Here is a 25,303-nt window from a genome sequence, read left to right on the forward strand (position 1 = left end):
GCTTTTCTTTTCCTTGGAATGGTTTAAACCTGCTCTGTACTGAAAATACAGAGAAATACCAGGAGCTCATGCCTGTGGCCCACCAGGGCCTGGGACTCTGCACTCCAGCACCAGAGGGACTGATAAGAGACTGAGTGAGCTGAGTTACACTCTGCAAAAAAGGACTTTCTGAATTTACCATCTCTTCAGAACTGTGAAAAGTTTTATTTTTTAATATTATTCATTTTTTATACTTGTGAATACTTGGCTGCTAAATAAACATTTTGTCCATTTTTCTCCAAAGAAATCTTTTCCCAAACCAATTGGGGGAGGGGCAGCTTGAATTTGCTTTCAGGAGGGACGGCATTTGGAGGTTTCTTCCCAAATTTGCCCTAAACCAGGACACCCTCACTTGAGCATTAGAAATGGCAATGGAAAAGAAAAATATTATTTGCTCTGATGCCAAATATGCTTATGGAATTGTTCATGTCCACGGAGCCATAAGGAGGGAAAGGGGACTCCTGACTACATTCACCAAAGGAGATCGTCAAACATGCAGCTGAAATCCTCAGGGTCACCCGAGGTGTTGGAACTCCCATTGCAAGTGGCAATTATACATTGCTGAGGGCACTCTAAAGGTAACAGCCTCCCGGAAGCAGGCAACAAATTTGCAGATTCTGAAGCTGGAATCACTGCCAAAAGAAATTAACCACTTGTGGCAGCTCTAATACCTACTGCAGTATCAACTAAGCAGCCTGTAAAATACCAACCTTCTGATTATAAATGGATTAATGAAAATAAAGGAAAACTTCTAGAAAATGGTTGGGGAAAATTAGGAACAGGTCAACTAATACCACCAGAAAAGTTTATGAGACATTATGTGAAGTCTGAAGGTGGGGAGAGAAATCTCACTGGGGAGCAGAGCCCTTACCCCAATACCTAAGGGAAGAAATTGCAGGCCTAAGCTTGCAGGAAAGTGTTGAAGAAGTAACATCACAATGTGTGACGTGTTTGAAGAATAATCCAAATCCAACTGTTAGGCTAGAAAAAGGAGTTTTTAGGAGGAGCATTTCCTGGACACTTGTGGCAGGTAGACTTTTCTGAACTCCCAAGAAAGCGGGAGGTGATTTTGATATTTCCTGGTACTTACTGATACTTTCTCTGGGTGGTCAGAAGCGTTCCCTTGTAGGACAAATAAAGCTAGAGAAATGACAAAAGCATTGTTGAATGAGATCATACCTAGGTTTGGTGCACTTAGAGAAATATCCTCTGATGGAGAATCACATTTCTGTGCACAAATGGTGTGAGCTCTCAGCAAAGCATTAGGAATCCAATGGCAGCTTTACACGCCCTATAGACCACAAGCTCGTGGTCAAGTAGAAAAGCTGAACCCTATGATCAAACAACAGATGGCTAAAATTGGTCAAGAAATGAATTTATATTGGTATCAAGCTTTACCTATTGCCCTTATCAGACTCAGAATAAAACCTAGGTCTAAATAAAAAGTTAGCCCATTTGAAATGCTTTATTGGCAGACCTTATGGATGAAATGTTACTTGTGATGAAAATTTGGCGCAAATTGGTAATCAATATATCTATGACTATTTAATGGCTATAAACAAACAATTGCTCCAGAAGTTTAATGCTGTGTTTGAGATTCAACCTAAGCAGCCAGATCATAAATTGCATGTAACTGATCCTGGTGACTGAGTGTATGGTAAGAATTTTACAGGTGATCCTCTGCAAGAAAAGTGGGACAGACTGTTCCAAGTGCTTCTGACTGCCTTTACATCCATTTGAGTAAAGGAAAGACGACCTTGATTCACTACACCCCAGTGAAGAAATCACCAAGTAAACCCTGGATGACCAAACCTGTTGGGGATCATAGACTAAAATTGCAATTCACTCATAAACCATTAAATCAATATTGTATTTCACTGTCTTTTGCATTGATTATACTGTCACTGCCTTCAATGTTGACACCTATGTAACACTGAAAGGGGCCACAGCTAATTACACAGGACTCAGGGATTTCTGTCTTTGCAGAGAGGTGCAACAATGGAACCTTCCCTTAACAGGGGTACCATCAAGTAATTGGTCAGATTTGAACCCCTACAGCTTACACAATACTAGTGCTCAATGTAGACAGGCAGGATCTTCCCTGGGAAAGCCCCTTTTCCAATTACTACCTATCAAGGAGTCAGTCACATACACAGGGCTGAACAAGTCTGGGACAGATCTCAGCAACTTTTCCGGTAACACAGCTGGGTGGGTCCATGTCACTCATCCAAGGCGGAAAACCTGACCTTTTGATAGACATACCAGAAACGAGTCTGTGAGAATTGATACCAGCTGTGATCTTACTGATGCATCTTGGTGGTTTTGTGGGAATGGAACAGCATTAAAGCAATTACCAGGTGACTGCACTGGCCAATGTAACCATGGGATGCCTTATCCCTCATTTACAGGTTATAAATCAAACTAATGAAATGACACTTATTATTCAAGGACTATGGAAGAACAGACTCGCTAAGAGAACACCCAATAGCCCACTGGTGTGATGCAGCGCAAGGATTCACAGTTTTGTTAGAGCGTTGCTCCCAATTTTAAGAATTGCACAATTGGAAAAGGCAATTTCAAACATCTCAGTCAAAATAGGATTGCTAACTCAACAGCAGATGACTTACTGTGACAGATTGGCATTTAAGAAAACAAAGAGAAACACCTAAAGAAGTTAAAACTGCTGGAGGCTGATGGGAGTTTTTCTCCCAGCAAACAACTGGCCATTTCTGAGAATTGACAGCAGTTTTGACCATTGAAAAGTGAGATCAACCTATGAACACCACCTTAAGATCTAAGCCTGGGAATTTCTTTGTCTCTTTGTTTCCTGGCTGTGAAAGGTAACAGAGCTCCAGCTGGCCTCCCGTTCCCCTGCCCAGACCATGTGGCCCGGGCAGGGGCTGGGCTGGGCCTGCTGTGGCTCCCGGCCGGGAGATGGGGCCTGCAGGGCTTCTCCCTGGGCTCTGGCCAGGCCAGGCCGGTCCCTGGCTTGGCTGCAGTTTTTGCCGTTGCTGAGTTTCATCAGAGACTGCCGAGTAAGGAGAGAGAAAGCCATTGACTTGCAGTGTGCTGAGACAGTGACTACACTTTCCAGAGCAACCATGAAAAAAATCTTCCATTGCAGACAGGTCCAGCGGCTGCTCTGGCAGAGATCACAGAACCATCTACAAAACCTGGGCAAGATTTTAACTCTTTCACTACCCAGCTGAGACTTGAAGATTAATCCTTTTTTATCCAGAGAGAGAGAGGAAAAGAGAGAGTGATCAACAGGTAAAGAGAAAACATAAACTATCAAAGACAGTGAAGAAAGGAATTCAGCCTCAGATGGGGAGAGAAATAAAGAGATGCTTTAATAAGCTGAAATATTCTTTAGCTAAAACTATAAAGATGGACAATAGTGTTCTGAAAAACTCCTTTAATTCATGAAAGAGTATTTTGGGGGGAATAGAGTGTTTCAAAGTGTGAATTTAAGCAAATGGTGAAGTAGTTGTGATCTTACATGATGCTGGAACAAAAACGGAGAAGGGAGAGTTGTTGAAAATTTGTGGCCTTAAGAGAAAACTTCTGTTTCCAGAGATACTCACAGAGACAGATGAAGAGCACTTTTGCCTTTGAATAACTAATCCTTAAAATGACATCCCTTGACCCATGACCCATAACACAGCTCAGAGTGATGTAAAAAATGTGAGGAGAGAACTGATGACAGAGTTTTCCAGGTGGCTGGCATCAGAGCAATAGAAAACCATAGGAAAATGGTTTCTTGTGAACAACTCCATAGATTAGCAAAAGAGAAGTTCTTTTTCTCTACAAAGACTGATGAAGAGACTATAGCAAAGTTGGGACTGTTTTAACCATCAAAGTTTTTTGTCTCTGTGTTGTCAAGTGAATGAGAGAATGGTTGAGTAGTGGGGAAAAAGGAGCTCTGGAAGTTTTATTCTGGTTTCTTGTTCTTGTAGTTTTGTTAATAAATTTTGTTTATTCCTTTAAAGTTTTAACCCTGTTTTGCTCTTCTTCTAATCCATATCTCACAGCAAGAAATGAATAAGTTTTCTAGTGATTTTTTAGCTAATGCTTTAAAACCACAACACTTACTAAGACTACAAAATGAAATAAACTCACTAAAAGAAGCAGTCTTTCAAAACCACATGGTGTTAGAGATGATAAAATCCCAAATGGGAAGAGTTTGTATTCTAATTAATACCAGTTGTTGCACTTAGATAGATCAGTCAGGGCAAAGAGCAATGGATATCCATACCATTTGGCAACGTGCAAAGGTGCTCCCTGAAGTAACCAAAGACGATACGTCTTGGAGTAAACATTTGTGGGAAACTCTAAGATCTTGGCTACCTTATACGAATTGGCTAACACAATTGTTTGTAGGAATTTTAGGAACTGGAATACTAATCTTAGGAACCTGCATGATGAGCCAGAGTTTCATATGATATTGTAACCAAACTGTCACCATGTATCACAAATTGAAGCAAATTAAAATGACATTCAGGATCAAAACAGGTAAATATTTTGTGACCACAAGACTATAGCTGCAAAAGAATTTGCAAAGGATAAAAGAAAGGGCAGACTTGTTGCAAAGGCAATGAGATAATGTTTGAGCTACACAAAAAGCTGGAGCTGTGCAGTAAGTAGTTGTGTTGTAACAGGGTATGTAAATGAAGCACTTTTCAGAAATCAGCAAATTTAGCAGAACAAGTGAACTGCAAAAACTAACCACAGACTATGTGAGCAGACAATCATATAGAGCACGCCTTGGAAGCAGGGGTGAAAAGTTCAAGCCTGAGGAAGTCTTACGAGCCATCATCCAAAACAACCACCAGGAGGCTGAGGACCATCTCATGTAGAAACCGCACACGTGCTACAAGGGCTTACATAACCACGTGATTGGAAAATACGCTGCAATATGAAGGTTAGGAAAGTATAATGTGCACATTAACTAAAAAAATATATAAAAGGTAGTACGGTGTGAAGAATGGATGAATGAGTGAAGCAACGCCCCTAAATCTCGGAATCGAATAAACAAATACCTGCTCCATAGGTCTTATATTAAGGAGTACAGTTTTCTTGCCTAGTTTCTGGGCAGCAGCACCATAATCAGAGACACAGAACAGCTTCTCTGCCCAGAGTTATCCCAATAGTCTGCACTTCCCCATGGGTCTGCCTTGAAGTTCACTGGGGACCTCCCTGTTTGTAGCCGTCCATTCCCGTGCTCAGCAGAGATGCAGTTGTGTTTGGACATGAGCTGCCACAGCCAGACATGCAGCAAGAGGAATGTAGAATATCAGAGGCTGTGTAGATCCAATTTTTTTTTCCAGGATGCAAGCAAGAAAAGCAGAAGGAAACATGGAAGAACTTCAGTACAATTAAATTGTCCAGGGAAACCCAGAAACTGATGGTGTTCTGGTGCTACTGCCAATCCCTTCTAGGGAAAAAAAATTACTCCAGGAAGGGGCAATGTCATGGGACAGATAGCAAGAGTTGATCCAGGAAGTCCCTGCAGGATGGAGCCCAGCCCCCAATGCACGTGGGCTTTGCCTGCCCCCCGGCACAGAAGCCCCCAGGGGCACAGGTCTCGAGGGCAGGAGAAGGGCACCAGCACTGCCAGGGCTCGCCTGGGGGGCCGGAAGGTCTGCCTTGGCAGGGACTCTGCCACACCTGCTGATTTCAGTGCTGGCCAGGCCCCAGGGATCAGAGCAGCATTCAACACACACGTTCCTTGTCTGTGTCACACCCTGTGCAGGGTTAGGATGGCCACCATCCAGGCCGTGTCCCAAAGAGGCCGTGTCAGCTTCTGTGCAGGGCCCCGTGCCCTTCCTGCTGCGGCTGCGTAGGCAGCCCTGGGGGCTCCTTCTGCTGCCCTGAGCCTGCAGAGCAGGGCAGCGTTTGCTGATGGTTTGAGGCGCTCCTAAAGATCCTGTCACGCTGTCTTAGACACTTTGGGCAAGAGATTCCTTCCAACCTGGGCCACTTTGTGGGGGATGGGTGTCATGGAGTTACTTTACCTTTAAGGAAGTTGAAGTTGCTGGGAACTGCCTGAAGTCTTTTCTCCTGACCAATTATTGGTCATTGCTGAGAACTGACAGCAATATAGGCCATTGAAAAGTGGGATCAACTTGTGAACCCTACCTTAAAGTGTAAAAGCAGAGCTCACTTGGTTCTCTTTGTTTCCTGGCTGTGAAGGGTGGCAGAGCTCCAGGCCTCACGTTCCCTGCCCAGGCCATGCGGCCGGGTGGGGACGGGGCCGGGCCCAGCGGCTCCCGGCCGGGAGATGGGGCCTGCGGAAGGCTTTCCCCGGGCTTTGGTCGGGCCGGGCCGATCTCTGGCTCGGCTGAAGGTTTTTGCTGTAACTAAATTCACTAGAAACTGCCGAGTGAAGAAGGAGAGAGGCTCAGGACCTGCAGCAAGCAGAGACAGCCACACTCTCCAGAGCAGCTATGAAGAACTTTCCATCGCAGACGGCTCCAGCTCCTGTTCGGCAGAGATCACCGAACCATCTACAAAAGCCTGGGCAAGATTTTAACTCTTTCATTACCCAGATGAGACTTGCGGATTAATCTTTTTATCCAGAGAGAGAAAAAGAGAGTGATCAACATGAAAAGAGACTTTATAAACTACCAGTGACAGGAAAGAAAAGAAGCTTCAGAAGAGGTAGAGAATTAAGAAGATGCTTTAATTAAGCTGAAATATCTTTCTGTTAAAACTATGGAGATGGACAATGAAGTCCTGAAAAGAACTCCTTTAATTCATGATACAGGATCTAGAGAGGAATAAAGAGTTCAAAGTGTAAATTTGAGTAAAAAGTAGAGTAATTATGGTATAGTGAAGTGCTGGGAGATTTGAAGCCTTGAGAGGCAATGAGAAAACTGTTTTCTGGTGAAGCTCACAGAAACAGATGAAGAAGACTTTTTTTGCCTTTGAATAACATCCTTAAAATGCCATGCCTAGACTCATGGCCCATACACACATCAGAGTGATGTGAAGATGGGAGGAGTGGGCTCTGATAACAGCAGCTCTGGGCAGCTGACATTAGGGCAATGGAAAACTATAACAAAAATAGTTTTCCTGTGAGAAACTCCATAAATTATCAGGAAAAAACTTCTGTTTCCCTACAAAGACTGGTGAAAAGACTGTAGCAAGAATTGGGACTGTTTTAACCATCAAAGTTCCAAAGTTTTTGTCTCTGTTGTCATGTGAACAAGGGAATAGTGGGTAGATGTGGATGAAAAGGTTTTTCTGGAAGTTTATTCCGGTGTTTTTATTACTGTAGTTTGTCAATAAACTTTCTTTTTTTTCCTTTTAAGTTTTATGCCTGTTTTGCTCTTGTTCTAATCCATATCTCACAGCAAGAAGTAAGTAATTTTCTTAGTTATTGGTTTAAAACCACGACAATGGGGGAGGAACCAGGAAGGTGGCAGTGTGTGCAAGGGCCGTTAGTGACATGGTGCAGCATGGTAACGGTGGAATGGAACGGTGGAATGGACAAGAGCTGGTGGTGACAAGACCACACCAGAGTGCTCGGTGCATGCAACGAGACAGGACACGCCAGAGCAGTGCTGTGAGGAGCCCCTGCACAGCACACTCATTTGTGTGTGACCCGGAGCTTCTCTGAGCCGTCATTCCTGCAGGTGACCTCAAGGCCAGACTGCAGGACTTGGTGACCTGTGGCCTTGCCGAGGCTTATCTTCTTAAGGTGCCCTCGAGGGCAGACAGTGGGACTTGCTGCCTCGGAGCTTTTCTGAGGCATCGCCCATCCCTGCAGTTACTGCCCTTGAGACCAGGGCACAATCCTTGAGGAGGAGCCTCCTGTCCTTGTGGCAGGAGCCCTCAAGACCCGAGTGCAGAACTTGCTGTCCTGCAGTCTTGCCAGGACTTGAGTCTTGCAGGTGCCTTCCAGGCACGACTGCAGGACTCCCTGCCTCGGAGCTTTTCTAAAGGCATCTCTCTTGCAAGTACCATAAATCCAGGCACTGCCATGGAGCAGCGACCCCCAAGAGTTCCCAAGCTGGCCTGGGTGCAGGAGGAGGAGGAAGAAGACGGCCCTGGAGCTGCCCCAGAGGTAGAGACTGAAGAGATGCAGGAATTCCAGCCGCTGGAGGAGGGTGAGTTGCAGAGTTTGGCCTTAGGACTAGTGCCTGTTGCTAGCTTGGCCGCATCCCACTGCATGCCATGCCATCCCCTGGTGCTGTTCCTATGGAAAGGATGGGATAGTGTTGGAGAAGATCTGGAGCAGCAACCCCCGAGAGTGCCCAAGCTGGCCTGGGTGGATGAGGAAGAGAAGGAGGAGGAGGAGGAGCAGGAGGAGGAGGAGGAAGAAGGTACTGGAGCTGCCCCAGAAGTGGAGACTGAAGAGGTGCAGGAGTTCCAGCCACTGGAGGAGGGTGAGTGGCAGAGCTGGGACAAAAGGCTGGTTGCCGCATCCCAACCCATTGCATCCCATTTCATCCCATCCCACCCTATCCTGTGGAGACACACCCAGGGACAGGACACAAGTGGGGCTGGGGCTGCCCCTCCAGCAGTGGCCGTGCTCCATCCCCTGGGGCATCTCGGGGCTGTACCTGCCTGGGGACAGCCCAGGGCTGAGCTGCGTTCTCTGGCCACTCCTGCAGCCCCTCAGCTCTGGCTGCTCTCACTCTTTGCCAGATGCAGCCGTGGACCAGACACAAGAGCAGGACCTTGCCTGTGGCCTCTTCCGCAGAACACCTGCACAGGTACCTGCAGCCATCCCCAACTGGGCTGGGCCTGCTGGCACTGCTCAGCTCAGCACCATGCTTGGAACACTCCATGCAATATCCCTCTCTTCCCACCCTTCCTTCTCCTACCCAACATGCAAATTCATCAAGCGCATTTGGCAGGAAGAGACCAGCGTCATGGGCACTGGGTCCATGAAAGATGGTGACGTCTACACCAGCGACACCAGTGCTGCCATGCTGGAATTCATTTTAGAGGAGGGTGTTTCCATTCCAGAGCAAGTAAGCAGCCTGTGGCCAGGGTTTGATCCTCCAGGGATCGCTTGGCCTCCCAAGCCACGCCTGCTGATCACTCTAAGCCTTTGAGGCCATTGCAGCGTGGTGACAAGGGAAGCACTTCTCTGGGGAAGCTGGGGGCATTCCTGACTCCCTCTGGCAGCTTTCCAAGTCTCCCCTTGTGCTTTCTCCAGGTACCTGCCATGGTGAGGTACATCCACCAGTGCCTCATGGCCAATGAGTCTGCTGACTCCAGGCTGGGCAGGACCCTGCTGGATCTGACTGAGGCACAGCCCACTGACGTGGTCATTGCTCTCCTGCGTGTGGCCCCAACGTGTGACAGGTATGAGGCCCATGTGCCCAGAGGGCTCAGGGCTCCCCAGCCCATCAGCTTGCACAGCCTGGCCCAGGTGTCTGACCAACAGAGAGTTCCAGGGTCCTGTGTATCTGGGACCTTTCCCAGCCCTGCTCCATTGGCCCCTGAGCCTGCTGCCATGCCATGTCCCGTCAGGGCCCTGTCCCCACAGGCTGGGTTGCCTGGGTGCCGCTGCCAGCGAGGGGCAGCGGGCAGAGGCAGAGCTGGCAGCCAGCTCAGCTCCCCCTGACACTGCTGCCCATGCCACGGGGATGTGTCTGAGATCCCCATGAGACAGAACTGTCACCCCACAGAGCTGCAGTGACCATGTGGAAGACCATCATGTGCTCGAGCAGGACTGTGGAGCCAGTGATGCAGATACTCCTCGATGTGCTGAGAACCTGGCCAGAGCACAGCAAGTGCACCTCTGATGGGGACAACACGGGTGTCTTTGCCCTGACTGTGAGTTTCTGCAACTGGCCTTTGCTCACCCCATGACTGACTGCCTCTCCAACAGCTCTGTTTCCTCCTTCCTCCACCGCATCTGCCTGCCTCAGGCATTGGGCTGAAACCTGGCCTAGGGGCAGCTTCAGGGGCACCAGGCGTGGAGCTCCCCAAGGCTTTCCCCTGGCCTTGCCCTGCCGCGCTCAGGCCCTGCCACACAGATACCTTGGCACTGGGCACTACCCCTGGGTGCTTTGTCCTCTGCAGGCAACAGTGGTGATGTGGAAGTTCCTTCAGGTGCCCTGTGTCCCACGGGTAGTGAATGTGTATTTCCCCCGCCTCTTTGTGCATCTGCTCTTCCAAGTGTTCTTCAGCACTTTGGATATATCAGAGGATCTCAATGCCTTCTGGAAGGGATGCCAGGAGCAACACGGCCTTGCCACCAGCCCCAGCAGGTGCTCCATCCCAGACCTCCTGTCCCTGCCATGTCCCCAGGGCAGGAGCCAGTGCTCCCAGCATGACCTGGGCTTTGCTGTGCACACAGGTTTGCAGTGCAGACCCTGAAGTCCCTGCTCTGCCAAATGCGCTGTAATGAAGTGGTGTTGTCAATGGAACGCAAGCGTGGCTGGGACACGCTGCTCTGTGCCGACACCCACCACTATGCCGTGGGTCTGCTGGCCAGGTGAGACCCCTTCTCCCCACTGCCTCTGGCATTTGTGCCCTGTGCCCAGGTTGCCCTGTGTCTACAGTCCCAATTGTCGAGGGCCAAAGGGCCTCATCACCAAGGGATGACCAAGGAGACAGGAAAAGGCTGGGAGAGGAAGGCTCCCATGAGCAGTCACCTCCCAAAAGGCTCAGATCCCCTTGCAGGATCATGGTGAAAGATCAGGACTTTTCAATCATTCCTGGGAGATGTTTGTCCCTCTGGCTCATAGTCTTGGTTACTTTTTCACCCTGGAAGGGAGATATCCTGTGTCTCCAAACGCTTGTGTTCCCGGATTGCTCGCTACCTGCTCCGGGTTCTTAGCACACAGGAGGCACGCTGGGATCTGCCTGCCCTGGCATTCCTTGTGGAGGTGAGCCCCATGGCCAGAACTGCCTCCCTGCAGAGCTGTCTGCCACCTCTCTGCCCTCTCATAGCTGCAGCTGCCTGGGACGGTGCCCATGCCGTGGGCTGCCGCCTGGGCCCTGTTTCCTGTGTGGTTCCTGCTCCTGCCGGCTGGCTCCCCTGTCACTGTCCTGTGCCTTTCAGATCCTGGACTACCTGGACTTGAGTGAACGTGGTGCTAACAGGCTCCTGGAAATCTTCTCAAGGCACCTGAGCAGCGAGTGCAGGGACAAGCGTCATCTAGCACTCAGAGCCCTTTTCAAGCTCAGTGACGATCCCTCAATGGTGAGAAGTGGGCAGTGGCAGAAGCTGCACTGGGGAACAAAGTCACTTGGGCTCGGCTGGGCTTCAGGCACCGAGGCAGCTGCTGGCAGCTCTCTTGCCTCCCGCTTCAGCTGCCTGAGTGCTTTGGGACAGGCCTTTGGCCTCTTGGCCCTGTGGCAGCAGGGTGGCATTTCACAGACTTGTCTTCCACACAGAATGAAAAGATGTGGAGCCTGACTGAAAGGCTTGTGGAGCTCCTGCGGGACGCAGATGGAGAAATAGTTAGGATGACAATCATGGTACTCAGCTCTGTAGTCTTGGACAAGGAGATGCTGATACCCAGCCCCATCACCCTGCAGCTGGCTGAGGTGCTCCCACCACTCTTTGACCACGTAAGGCTCTGTGCCCCCAGCCAAGGCCACTGGCTGCTGCCTGGACACTTGGTGCACCAGGCCTGTGCTCTGCTGAGCCCCGTGCCGACAGGGCTGAGGTTTTTTTCTCTTCCTTCCATATAGAATAATAGCCAGGTGCAGCTGGTGTCCATACTGCTCTTCCAAACATTGGTGATTGTTTTAGTTGAAATGGAAAAAGAAGCCCTGGAGACACAAATGTGCCAGAGCCTGCTGCCACTCTTCTTCCACTGCCATGACGAGAACCAGCGTGTAGCAGAGGTGAGGACTCCCGGGCTGCTGCTGTCACCCGGGGAGGGGGCTCGGCTGCCTCCTGCCCTGGCACCTTGCTGGCTGCAGCCTCCTGCAGGCCTTGGCACACGAATGCGGGTCCTGTGCCCTGGCTTGTGGGGCCATCTGTGGGTCTCTGCTGCTCTCCAGGCCTCTCAGAGAGCACTGCTTAGCATGGCCAAGTTCCTGAAGAGGAGAGATCTTGGAAATCCCGTGAAGAAGGAGAAACTGTGGAAGTTCGCTGAGGTCCTGGTAAGGACGGCCTGGAAGGCCCAGCCTTAGCCTGGAGAAGCCCCCTGTCCCCGGCGCTCGGTGTATGGGGCTGGCAGCTGCGCCCCTGCCCAGTGCCGCAGCCGGGGGCCGCACGGCTTCTTCTCCAGGCTCCTGTGGCCCCGAGCCGGCTGCCTATGGAGCCCCGAGCCACTGGGGCTGCAGGGCGGGCCGGCACCGCGGCTCCCCGGGCAGCAGCCGGCCCTCTGCCCCCTCCAGAGCCCGGCGCCAGCGGCTGCTGCCCGGTGCCTCAGGGCTGGGCGGCCACGGGAGGCCAGGGCTGGCCGCAGGCAGCGCCCGGCCGAGGGGCAGAGCCCGCGCCAACCCTTCCCTCCTGCCGCTCTCTGCAGCTGGCACAGGACGAGAGCCGAGCGGCCGAGCACCTGCACCGGGCACTGCCATACCTGCAGAATCCACAGGAGCCCCTGCGAGCGGCGGCCATCAGGTTCATCGGTGAGCCACGAGCCCGGGCTCTCTCCCCGCCCCGCCGCAGCTCGGCCCCGGCCCCGGCCCCGGCTGCTGCTGTCCCGGCAGCGGCCCCCAGGCCCGGCGCCCTGGAGCCCCGGCTGCTCTCGGGGCTGCTGCCGGCCTCTGGCAGCCGTGCCCTTGGGCTGAGTCAGGATGCGGCAAGGGCTGGGGCTGAGCCCTGCCGGGGCGGGAGGGCGTGTGGCCCCAGGGCTGGCAGCGCCGCTGGCAGGGGGCTGTGCCGCCGGGGCCCTGACAGGCTCTGTGTTCCCAGGGATTGCCGGGCGGCTCCTGATGGGGCAGAAGGAAGAGCTCCTGCAGATCTACGAATGTGAGTGAGGGCAGCGGGCTGTCAGCGGGGCTGGAGGGGAGAGCTGCAAGTCCTGGCCTGGCTGCGGAGGGCTCTGCTCAATGTGCGGATGAGGGGCAGCGTGGGCAGAGCACACCGAGATTTCAGGGGCACGTGGGGTGTTCATGGTCGCAGCTTTGGGCTGTTCCCCTTGGTCCCTGCTCCCTCTTGGCCATGGCAAGAGCCAGCTGGGATGGCTCTGGCAGGGGGCTTTCCGGGGGCCCTTGCAGGTCTGGGATCTGTTTGTCTCTCTTCCAGCCCTTGAAGACACGATGGATGACAGCAGCCTGGAGGTCGGAAGCCTGGCAGTTCAGACGTTGTGCCTGCTGAGGGCAGGAGACCCCGCTCCGATCTCCACATTCCAGAGGCTGCGAGATCAGCTCCGCAGGGCATGGAGGTCACGGCCTCGTCTATCGGACCTCAGCTGGCTGTGCTGCTGGAGGTCTGCAGAGAGCTGATCTGGCAGGCTCTGTCTGCTGGGGCCACATGAGCAGGCAAAGATTTCCCTTTTTTTCAAGATTGTTCTTTTTTTCTTTTTGTTTTTCTTTAGTATATAAATATAGGATATGTTATGTTAGACAGACTCCCAGGAGCTTTCTTTTGCTGCCCATGGTGTACAGGGTATAGCGGAAGAGGGGGAAAAGGGCTTGTGCTCGGCAAGCTGCCCAGGTGTGGAATGGTGCGGGGAAAATGGCCAGAAACCCTTGGCTTCTGGTGGTTTTGCTGAAGGCACAAGCCCTGTCCCAGCCAGGAAGTGCCATCTGTGTCCTTGTGTGTGTGCTGGTTGGTTTGCTGAGGGCTCTGTCATGATCTGCTAACACAGGTGGACCTCGTGAGAGATTCGTTTGATCTCTCAGTGCAAAAGGACACAAAGGGATTTAATTTTAAATCACAGCAATGGTGCACTGCTGCCAGCAGGGTGGATGTCAGGGGTGCTGCGACCTCCCTGAAAAAGTGTCCTGAGAAGGACGGCTCTTAGTGGCACTGGCATGTCCCTCTCCTGGCCTGGCAAGTGATGACTTGCTAAGCAGCAGCTCCTTCCCAGGCAATGCAGGGAGAAAAAGGACTAGAGCTCTGGCCAGCAATTACCACAGAGAAATCAGCCTTTATTAGTGCAGGGCCCTCTGCCAAGGGGGCTAGCACAGCAGCTCCACTCAAGTGGGGAAAAAACAACAACAACAAAAAACAAAACAAAAACAAAAAAAAAAACCAAACAAAAAAACCCAGGGTTTATATAGGGAAGGGGCGGGGGAAACTTGGATACAAGTAGCAGGGTGGAATGGCAGGGAAGAACACCAATGGGGTACAAGAGTTTAACATGTAACACCAAAGGGTTTCTGGCCTATGATGAAGATCTGCAGGGGATCACCAGCACTCGATTCCTCGGCCCCCGCAGTGCACTTTTATTTTAGTGCCAACAACAGGAGTTAGAGCTGCTATGGTTTTTTGAAGGAGAATTGCTCTAGGTTTAAGTGATTCTGGAAGGCCTCAAATTAAAGGGCTCATCATTTCACAAGTAATTGCATTGGTGATTCATAACCAGTAGTTGATTTTCTGTCATGTATCATTTGCAAGCAGGCAGCTTTGTGCCTGTCTTCCAGTAGTTGGTCAGGGGTACCAACTATAGCTATAAGTCTCCTCTTTCCCAGGGGTTAAGCCCTGCTGCCCAATAAATTGCACGCTGAGTTAGGGACCACGGGTTACATCTGTCTCCTGCTGTTGAGAAATTGAGATGGCTTCTTCATCTGTCAGTTGAATCTGATCTCCTCCAGTGAGAGATAATCACAATACATATTTTGTCTCTGACTCGTGAGGGAGATGCCTGTACGCCTTTTTCAACTTAGCCAATTCAGTGGCAGTGTACAGGATTTCTTCAGTGGTTGTATGCGGATCAATATCTTCATCATTGATATCATTATATTCTGTTTTAATTAAAGGTTTCCAGCTCGGACAGCAGTGCTCCCCACAATTTTTCATCGGTTAGTTCTTTTTGAGGGTAAATTTGATTAATGAGAGGGGTTTCTCTCTCCTCTGTTTCTTTTGGTGAGTAAGCCCACTTTGAATTTTTAACACATCTCTTTGGGCCGCTGGCAACAGGTGGATCTCATTCCTTTCTTCATCTAATTGTTTTTGCAAAATTTCAACCAGGTTTTGAAGGGAGTCTATAATAGTTCTTTCCTTGCTTCTTTGCTTAAAGCGAGTTTCTATAGCTTCTGTAAGACAAGCTCCCAAAACTGAGCAGAGTATATATTTTTGCCCAGTTTAAATTTTGTTTCATGTTGTAAGGAACATATTGTATCAATTACATTTCCCAAATTAAACCAGTTATTAAGTGCACGCTCTTCCCCTCCCAGAGAAGGTCTGGCACTGTGTTTTGCTAATAGGGCATAAAATGCAGCTTTAACTTCTCACTGCCATTTTCACTCATTTTTACAAAGGGAAAACCACTACAGGGAGGTATCAACTTAAGTTATGCACACACACAGCTTTTGCTGTATCACCCTTCGCTTCCCTGTGTGGGTGACTGTCGCCCTGAAAACTCAGCTTTGGAGCTTGTTGACATAGTTTCTAAAGAACTTTCCCAGGACAGTAACTATAAACATAGATATGTATGCATTCCTTCTGTTACACGTCTCTTATGGCCAGTGTGGTTGGAAAGGTGTTATGCTGACTACCCAATCCCTGGCCATGGTCAGAAAGCTATAAATTGTGAGAGAAGAAATAAAGTTTGCTTCTTCTTCACCATCTCTTGAGCTGTGTCTGTGTGACTTATTTCGTGTCCGACAGTGACAGGTGATGAGACCAAATCTGCTTGGGAAGCACTCCTTCAGTTTAAAATTCTTGTTGTCTCTTTGCTACACCAAGCAGTCAAAATTCATACACAGCAAGAAGAAAAAACAGTCCCGCCCTTTTGCACTGAGATCTTTTGCAGAAGTCTGAAGACAGAGCCCTCAAACGAGTGTGGGGTGATTTTCACCTAGGCGTGTACAGTTTGCGGGAAATTCGAGTTTCCCCCCTTTGTTCACTCTTTTGGGAGTGTCGGGCTAGGTGCAGCTGGAGCGAAACATCCTTCCCCTAATACAGACTGCACAACAAAACCTGCAGCCTCTTCTGTCTGTCAGAAATGCTGTCCATGCCACCAATTTAAATGTCATGATCTGCTAGCACAAGCAGGTGTCATGAGAGGTTTGTTGGATCTCCGAGTGCAAAAAGGACACCAAGGGATTTCAGTTTAAATCACAACAGCAATAATGCACTTTTATTTTAGTGCAAGTAACATGGGTTATGCGATAGATGAGAGGGAGAGAAAGAGAGGGGGAGAGAGGGATAAAGAGGCAAAGTGAAAAGCGAGAAAAAGGGGGGGTTATGGCTGCCAACACACAAGACGGGGTCACCGGTGTCTTCTTATGTGGGGAGATCTCTCTCAAAGAAGGTAACTTAGAAAGTCACTTTTACAGTCTGTTTCAAAGCGAGGGGCAGCTGGCCAAGAGGTGGGGAAATTCCTATTAGGAAATTCCTATAGGCTATTGTGATCAGACTTGTTGCTCTGGGAAGCAAGTGTAAATACAGAATAGGCCACTCCTTACAAGTCCCTTGTTGTGGTTTTAAAGCAGCAACTAAAAAATCACTAGAAAACTTCCTTATTACTTGCTGTGAGATATGGATTAGAACAAGAGCAAAACAGGATTAGAAGTTAAAAGGAATAAAAGTTTATTAACAAAACTACAAGAATAACAGAACCAGAATAAAACTTCCAGAAAACCCAACTCTCTCACTTTTTTCTCTTTTTCTCTCACTACCCAACTATTCTCTTGTTCACATGACAACACAGAGACAAAAAACTTTGGTGTTTACAACAATCTCAATTCTTGCTATAGTGATAAGCAGAGACCCTTTTGTTTGTCTAAACATGTAGATACGATGCTTTGCAAAACTATGCTTTGTGGAATCAGGATGAGGTTGAAGGTTGCTACTGACGCTTGCATAAATCACCAACGGCCTTACGAGCTTTCTTGAATTCCAGAAAGTCACCAAAGATAAGCCTTAACAGAAAACAGTGAAGAAAGGTCAAAAGGATAAGATTGAGAAAGACCTATGATCTTCATCCCGCGACCACCAGAAGGCAGAAGAAAGACCCCCTAGCAACCGGAGACACATGCGCAGAGACGCCAGAGAAAGGACACGTAACCCGGAAGCCGGGTTAAAAGGGGGAGTACGGAAACCAGTTCGTGGAACAGGAACTCTCCTGCTCCCCTGTCGCCCACCGCTGATCTTTTGCTTATTGCTTGCTTGCTGTAATTAATAAAACTTTTCTCTGATTGAATCATATCACTCTCTTGAGTGAATTCATAACAAATTTGGTCCCGTGACTCAGATGCAATCTGTAGGACAGATTCTCGGCACTACCAGGGGGGCACCCTGCTAACATTTAGCGGCTCGGAGGACCGGTTTCTGCCTCGGTTGCACCGACAAACCTAAATTTAAGGCAATAAGCAAATACACAGGACTCGTGAGTATTACGGGAACTGTTCAGTCGGGGTTGGGATCCCGGAGTGTGGCAAAGTGGTGTGTGTGTGAGAGGGGGACTGGTAGCCAGATTCCCCAAGCGAGAGCGGACCCTCAGTAGTGCGGTTCCCATTAGCCCACGAGGGCGTGGGCCACGAACCAGGGGAAGTGAAAGAGGCTGTGTGATTTGAAGGCACTCCGGAAGAATGGGGCAGGGGAAGAGCAAGCACCCTGTATCTATTAAACTCCCACCGGTACCTAGAGATAGTCCGTTGGGTTTTATACTAGATAATTAGAAACATTTCCCGGGAACAGAAAATAAAGATAGGGCAAAAATGATTTACTATTGTGTAGAAGTATGGGGAGGAAAGGAAATTTCAAAGAATGTATTTTGGCCTATATTTGGATCAACCGAAGATTGGGTTAAACAAAAATTAAATTCCTGGGTAAATAAAAAGATCCCCTTTAGCTCAGAGGAAAGTGCTTATGCAGAGACCTGGGTAGTAAATCCCAAGGTTTTTATATTTGAGCTGACAGAGAACTCGGGGGAGGGGAAGGGAAAGAAAAAGAAACCCCGAAAAGAAGACACTTTGATAATACCCCCACCTCCATTTGTACCACCACCACCACCACGAGCCCCTCCCCCTCCAAACCCCAAGGAGGAGGATTTAGACCTGCCAGAGGTGGGGCCTGTTACCAGGAATAGATCCAGAAGGAAACAGGAGAACCTATTCCCATTAAGAGAGATGCCAATGGGTGGCCCCCAAGCTGGAATAGGGTTTATATCTGTCCCTCTTAGTTCGGAGGATGTTAGAGACTTCAAAAAGGAAATGGGGCATTTGCTGGAAGATCCATTGGGGGTTGCAGAAAGAGTTGATCAATTCTTAGGACCCAATATGTACACATGGGAGGAATTACAATCTATCCTGAATATTTTATTTACGGCAGAAGAGAAAAACATGATTAGAAGGGAAGGAATGCGCATTTGGGATGCTCAGCATGTCCAGGGACCACTGGCAGATGTAAAGTGGCCCCTCCAAAATCCCCATTGGGATCACCAAAATCCAGCGTACAGAGAACATATGCAGGATTTGAGGACTATTATAATTCAAGGAATTAGGGAGGCAGTCCCGAGGGGTCATAATATTAATAAAGCATTCAATGAGAGGCAAAAGAAAGACAAAACTCCTACGGAATGGTTGGAAAGGTTAAGAAAGTATTTTCAACTATATTCCGGAATGGATCCAGACACCCAATTGGGGCAAGCACTGCTTAAAGCACAATTTGTGGCAAAAGCCTGGGAGGATATTCGGAGGAAGATAGAAAAATTGGATGGGTGGCAAGACAGAGGTTTGGATGAGCTTTTGCGGGAGGCACAAAAAGTGTATGTTAGGAGAGAAGAGGAGGCTCAGAAGCGGCAAATTAAGATGATGGTGGCTGCTTTGAGAGAGAGTAGAGATCAAAGCTGGAAAGGGAAACAACAGAGACCGATCAGAGATTCAAATGAAAGACAGAACACTAAAGTTTGTTTTTATTGTGGAAAGAAAGGACACTTTAAGAGAGAATGTAGGGTGAGGATCCAGGATGAAAAGATGTTCAAAGAAGACTAGGGGGGTCAGGGACTCTTTATTCTGGGGACCCAAAAACACCTGAAAGAGCCCTTGATAAAGTTAAAAGTGGATCCCCAGCACCAAGAAATAATATTCTTGGCAGATACTGGAGCTGAGAGATCAACCATTCAGTTTTTACCTAAAGGATGTAGTATATCCAAGGAAACTGCCACGGTAGTGGGGGCAAAGGGGGAACCCTTTGAAGTGGGGCTTATTAAAGATGTGGTGATAGAATCAGAGTCAAAAATTGGGTTGGGAAATTTTTTATTAGTACCAGAAGCAGATGATAATTTGTTGGGACGGGATTTAATTATTGAATTAGGAATACATTTAGATACAGTTGATAAGGAGTTGAAGATAAGGCTATGCCCTTTAAGAGTAGAAGATGAAGACAAAATAAACCCAGAAGTGTGGTATACACCTGAGAGTGTGGGACGGTTGAGGATAACCCCATTCTCAGTCACTATTAAAAACCCAGAAATCCCAGTTAGAATAAAACAATATCCCTTGTCACTTGAGGGACGAAGATGGTTGAAACCAGAAATTGATAGACTGTTAAGTAAGGGACTATTAGAACCATGTATGTCACCTTTTAACACACCCATATTGCCAGTAAAGAAGCCAGATGGGACTTATCGTTTGGTACAAGATTTGAGAGAAATTAATAAACACACAGTAGCACGGTTCCCCGTAGTTGCAAACCCGTACATGTTACTAAGTAAGCTGGGACCCGACAGTTTGTGGTACAGTGTTATAGATTTAAAAGATGCATTCTGGGCCTGTCCTCTTGATGAGACTAGCCGAGATTATTTTGCATTTGAATGGGAAGATCCAGATACGGGGAGGAGACAACAACTGAGATGGACGGTATTGCCCCAGGGATTCACGGAATCCCCCAATTTGTTTGGGCAAGCATTGGAGCAGATTTTACAGGATTTTCAGACAGACCCAGGAGTGACCTTGATACAATATGTAGATGACTTGCTTTTAGCTGGGAAAGAGGAGGAAGATGTAAGGAGAGAGAGTATTAAGTTGTTAAATTTCCTGGGTTTAAAGGGATTGAAAGTATCCAAGGCAAAACTCCAATTTGTAGAAGAAGAAGTAAAATATTTAGGACATTACCTTAAAAAGGGGGAGAAAAAGATAGACCCTGAAAGGATACAAGGAATTCTGTCAATACCGGTTCCCAAAAATAAAAGGCAGATACATCAAATCTTGGGGTTAACAAGGTACTGTAGACAGTGGATTGAAAACTATAGCAGCAAAGTTAAATTTTTCTATCATAAATTGACACACGAGGGATTAATGAAATGGAGTTCAGAAGACACAGAAAAATTCCGGGAGCTACAAGAAAGTTTAATTCATGCTCCTGTCTTGAGTCTCCCAGATTTGAGAAGACCCTTTTATTTGTTTGTAAATGTGGAAAATGGAATTGCCTTTGGAGTCCTGACTGAGGAGTGGGCAGGGAGAAAGAAGCCGATAGGGTATCTATCAAAGATCTTGGACCCCGTGAGTAAGGGCTGGCCAACTTGTCTGCAAGTAGTAGCAGGATGTGCCCTACTGGTGGAGGAAGCTAGGAAAATCACCTTTAATAGCAATTTGAAGGTAATGTCCCCCCATAACATTCGGGGTGTATTACAACAAAAGGCGGATAAGTGGATTTCAGATGCTAGACTTCTAAAATATGAAAGAATTTTAGTTGAGGCCCCAAACTTAATATTAGAAACCACTACTTTACAAAACCCGGCTGCATTTTTGTATGGAGAACCTGAAGGCGAAACTTTGACACATGACTGTATAGCTACAATTGAGGAACAAACCAAAATTAGACCTGATTTGGAAGAAGAGGAATTAGAAAGCGGAGAAAAGTTGTTTGTGGATGCGTCCTCCAGAGTAATAGAAGGAAGGAGGAAAACAGGCTATGCCATCGTACGAGGACCTGATTAGCAAGTCCTAGAATCAGGTCCATTAGACAAATCTTGATCAGCCCAAGCCTGCGAATTGTATGCAGTATTAAGGGCATTGAAACTACTAGAAGGAAAGGAGGGGACAATATGTACAGATTCCAGATATAGTTATGGAGTGGTGCATACGTTCGGTTAACTGTGGGAAGAAAGAGGTTTAATAAACTCCCAAGGGAAAGATTTAGTTCATCAAAAACTCATAATTGCAGTATTAAAGGCCCTGAGAAGGCCCAAAAGGTTGGCAGTGGTTCATTTAAAAGGACACCAGAAGGGAATGGACTTGAGGAGTAGAGGAAATAATGCCGCCGACCAGGAGGCAAAACGAGCGGCATTATGAACCATGGTCCTAAAAGAAAGAGGGGGGCATGAAGAAATTTTGAAACATAGGGATAGTGACTTAAGAAGTAGATTTACTGAGGAAGAGAGGTTAAAACTCCCAGAGACAGGAGCAATAGAAAACCCAGACGGGAGATGGTTTCTCCCAGATGGCCGGGAAGTACTACCAAAAGCCATAGCTCAAAGAATATTAGAAAAAATACATCAAAGGACACATTGGGGAGCACAGGGGTTAACAGACTATTTTACTGCAAGGTATATGAGCACAGGTATTCGAGACTTAGCTAAGCAAATTACTAGAAGCTGCCTCCCAAGTTTACAAACAAATAGGAAAAATCTCAGAAAATTACCGTATGGAGGGAGACCCCTGGCAAAAAGACCCTTTGCAAATATTCAGATTGATTTCACAGAACTACCGAAGGTAGGGAGACTTAAATATCTCCTGGTCCTAGTAGACCATCTCACCCATTTCGTAGAAGCTTTCCCAACATCTAGGAAAACTTCACAAACAGTTGTAAAGGTGTTATTAGAAGAAATAATCCCTACATATGGAGTACCAGAGACAATAGACTCTGACAAAGGTCCCCACTCTACATCAAAAATAACTCAAGAGGTGGCAGAAGCATTAGGAATAAAGTGGGAACAACACACCCCTTGGCACCCTCAAAGTTCTGGAAGGGTAGAAAGGATGAATGGGGAAATAAAAAAGCAATTTACCAAGCTGGTGATGGAAATGAAATTATCATGGGTTAAGTGTGTTCCACTAGCTCTTCTGAATATTCAAACCCAGCCAAGGGCAGATTTGGGAATTTCCCCTTTTGAGATGTTATACGGTATGCCCTATAATATAGAGGAAGTTCAAACACATCCAAACGTGAGTGATCAATACATCAATAAGTACTTAATAAAATTAATGAAGTTCAAAAGGGCATTGTGGGAAAAAGGGATGATAGCTCAAACACCACCATTGGATTTTATATTACACCAGGTACAACCCGGAGAGTGGGTGCTGATAAGAAGTTGGAAAGAGAACCCCCTAACACCGAAGTGGGAGGGACCGTATCAAGTCCTACTAACAACTGATTCGGCAGTCCGAACGGCAGAGAAAGGCTGGAGACATGCGAGTTGAATAAAAGGACCTGTGAAACCACCAAAAGCTAATAAGTGGGAAGTGGTTAGCCCGGCTGGGGATTTGAAACTTAAGATATCCCGAACAAAATAATATTTAAGAACTATTAATAGAAATTTATGAATAGTAAACTCCATAAAGGTTTTTATATAGAATATAAGATACCCCCATCTAGTGGTGAGGAAATATATAATAGAAGTGTTAAAATAAGCTGTGCTGTATGTCAGAATTGTCACCCTTTTGTTTGTTTTAAATGTATAATATGTGAAGAACATTGGTGGACCCACTGTCATAGAGGCTACCCACCGAGAGGGGTGTGTAGATTTTGCTACATTGCCCAGAGGAGACTCACTGATTGGGCCCTAATAACCAGAACACGGGCAGGAGAATTTGAAACAGGATCAGAGAAGTGGTAAGCCATCTACTCAAAAGGAGTCAATTCCTTGTATTATTCTTACCATCCAAACAAACCTGCGCCTTTTGTAGCAAATATAGTAGCTGGGTTGTGCAGACGGTGGCTCCAGGAATTGAGGTGTAATACCCCTTTAGTAAAGCATAAAAGTTAGGAAAAATACATACAAAGAATCAATAAACGGAGTAATCTCCCTCCTGAAGAATACTCTTGCTGCCGAGAAGATGGTACACCCCATGTCCTGCGGAAACCGGGTCGACGACGGGAGAGGCAGAGGAATAACGAACTGTGGAGGGAAACACTCCAATATACATGGGACCAAAAGGTCATAGTACTGGAAATGCCACAAGAATGGGAATGAGACAACCCAGCGAAATAATTTCTGGGGAATCCAAATTAACACTTTACAAAAGAAAAGCCTCTATTATAGTAGGGGAAGCCAATGCTCATTAAAGAAGTCAGTAATATTTATAATCTTAATCAGCACATTTAACATTTGCACAAGTAAGACTCACGAACCCTTCAATTGGTCCTTAATCCAATGGGAGGACCAGGTTATTATCCAATCACAGATCACCTCTGGAGCCCCTAGCTTTCAAGTTACACTGGACTCTCTCATTAAGTAGAAGGGTATTAGTTATTTCCCGCCTGGGCATAAGGTACTATATATGTGCCCAGCTTCTAATCCAAGCAGAGGGTATTGTAATTATCCCGGCGAATTTTACTGTAGATATTGGGGCAGTGAGACAATTTCCATGAGATGGAAAGTACAGAACCCAGATAAGTATCTAAAGGTTGAACGAGGTCCACATGGATGTGTAAAGCCCTGGATAAGCCCCTCAGGGGAAATAACATATATTAGAACTTGCAAATTTCACTATATTAATATCACACAATCCCAAGATCCTGGGTGGTTATTGAGAAGAACCTGGAGTCTCAGAGTATGGGAACCCATAAGGGATTGGGGAGTGCACATACTCATAAAGAAAGAGGTGGTTCCCCATGATTCGAGATCTGTTGGACCAAATCCAGTGGTGTGGGGAGCAGAAGACCCCAAAGTAAGGGATCAGAATAACCATTCAGAAAAACTAGAAAATAGCACCCAAGTATTAACCACGGTAGAGTCACCCCAAGAATATGGAAACGAGGCTCTTTGGAAAATTCTGCAAACTACCTTTAAAGTGTTAAATGATACACACCCAAATTTAACTAGAGAATGTTAGTTATGTTATAACATTAACCCACCCTTTTATGAGGCCATAGGCTCCATAGCAGAACCAAAGAGAGTAAATGGCACCTATCCTGCTGCTTGCTTATAGAAATTGGGAAGGGAAAACACCCCAGGAATAACATTATCTCGAGTCACTAGAAAAAGGAAATGTGTGGGAAATGTGCCCCCAGATAAGAATTATTTATGTCAAACAAAAATATTGATTAATGACCCTCGCAAGCCAGCTCAGTGGCTGATTCCAGCACCTAATATTAAATAGGTATGTAACACTTTAAGAGTAACCCCATGTGTTTCTATAACAGCCTTTAATGAAACCTATGAATTCTGCATACAGGTTATAATAGCTCCCAAGATTATTTATCATTCTGAAGAATATATGTATACACAATACCAAAACCCAGAACATCATTTGGTGAAGCGAGAACCCCTCACAGCACTAACAGTAGCCGTTTTGCTAGGCATAGGAGGGGCTGGATTAGGAACAGGTGTAGCATCCTTAGTAAATCAGCACCAGGGGCTCAGAGAGCTTAGAATTTCAGTAGATGAAGATTTAAGAAGAATTAATAAATCTATAAAAGACCTCACAGACTCCCTAGACTCACTGGCTGAAGTGGCCTTGCAAAATAGAAGGGGATTAAATCTATTATTTTTATGACAAAGAGGCCTTTGTGCTGCCCGTAAAGAAGAATGCTGTGTATATGTAAATAAAAGTGAAATAGTAAAAGAAACCATAGCCAAATTACAAGAAGGACTGGAAAAGAGAAAGAGAAAATAAGAAATGCAACAGAGTTGGTATGAATCTTGGTTTAGTTACTCCCCCTGGTTAACTACTTTGTTATCCACCATAATAAGGCCGCTAATTTTACTAATTTTAGTACTTACTTTAAGCCCTTGCATTCTCAATAAAATTATTAACATCGCAAAAAACAGGTTAGAAGCAGCTCACCTTATGTTAATACAGGCTAAATATGAAGCCTTAAAGGGAGAAGAAACAGAACATTATTTAGAATTAAGTAAAAGAGAACTACAAAGATTTAGCAAACAAAAGTAAGGAATAGAAAAAGGGGGGAATTATGATAGACAGAAACTCTTTTGTTCGCCTAAATATATAGATATGATAGGATGCTTTGCAAAATTGTGCTTTGTGTGTAAAATCAGGAAGAAGT

At 47.0% G+C, this 25,303-nt stretch overlaps 1 protein-coding gene across 1 annotated transcript; it reads left to right on the forward strand.

Annotated features, from left to right (window-relative positions):
• The first annotated feature begins 7,352 nt into the window (after nucleotides 1-7,352).
• Nucleotides 7,353-13,526, forward strand: LOC111944384 (maestro heat-like repeat-containing protein family member 7). Its single transcript, XM_086867755.1, has 16 exons — nucleotides 7,353-8,150; nucleotides 8,250-8,429; nucleotides 8,692-8,759; nucleotides 8,904-9,020; nucleotides 9,209-9,357; nucleotides 9,684-9,831; nucleotides 10,081-10,268; nucleotides 10,358-10,495; nucleotides 10,775-10,889; nucleotides 11,066-11,206; nucleotides 11,401-11,577; nucleotides 11,701-11,856; nucleotides 12,016-12,117; nucleotides 12,486-12,588; nucleotides 12,875-12,931; nucleotides 13,208-13,526. The coding sequence occupies exons 1-16, from the start codon at nucleotides 8,024-8,026 to the stop codon at nucleotides 13,405-13,407; spliced, it is 2,166 nt and encodes a 721-aa protein (XP_086723881.1). The 5' UTR covers nucleotides 7,353-8,023; the 3' UTR covers nucleotides 13,408-13,526.
• The last annotated feature ends 11,777 nt before the right edge of the window (nucleotides 13,527-25,303 follow it).

This window comes from Cyanistes caeruleus, chromosome Z (assembly GCF_971803275.1).
Source record: "Cyanistes caeruleus chromosome Z, bCyaCae1.hap1.1, whole genome shotgun sequence".
Lineage (NCBI taxonomy): Eukaryota > Metazoa > Chordata > Aves > Passeriformes > Paridae > Cyanistes > Cyanistes caeruleus.

Coding starts and splice junctions, on each gene's coding strand:
- LOC111944384 (XM_086867755.1), top strand. CDS start 8,024: ATGGAGCAGCGACCCCCAAGAGTTCCCAAGCTGGCCTGGGTGCAGGAG. Junction 8,430..8,691: donor GTTCCAGCCACTGGAGGAGG/GTGAGTGGCAGA, acceptor ACTCTTTGCCAG/ATGCAGCCGTGGACCAGACA. Junction 9,832..10,080: donor CGGGTGTCTTTGCCCTGACT/GTGAGTTTCTGC, acceptor TGTCCTCTGCAG/GCAACAGTGGTGATGTGGAA.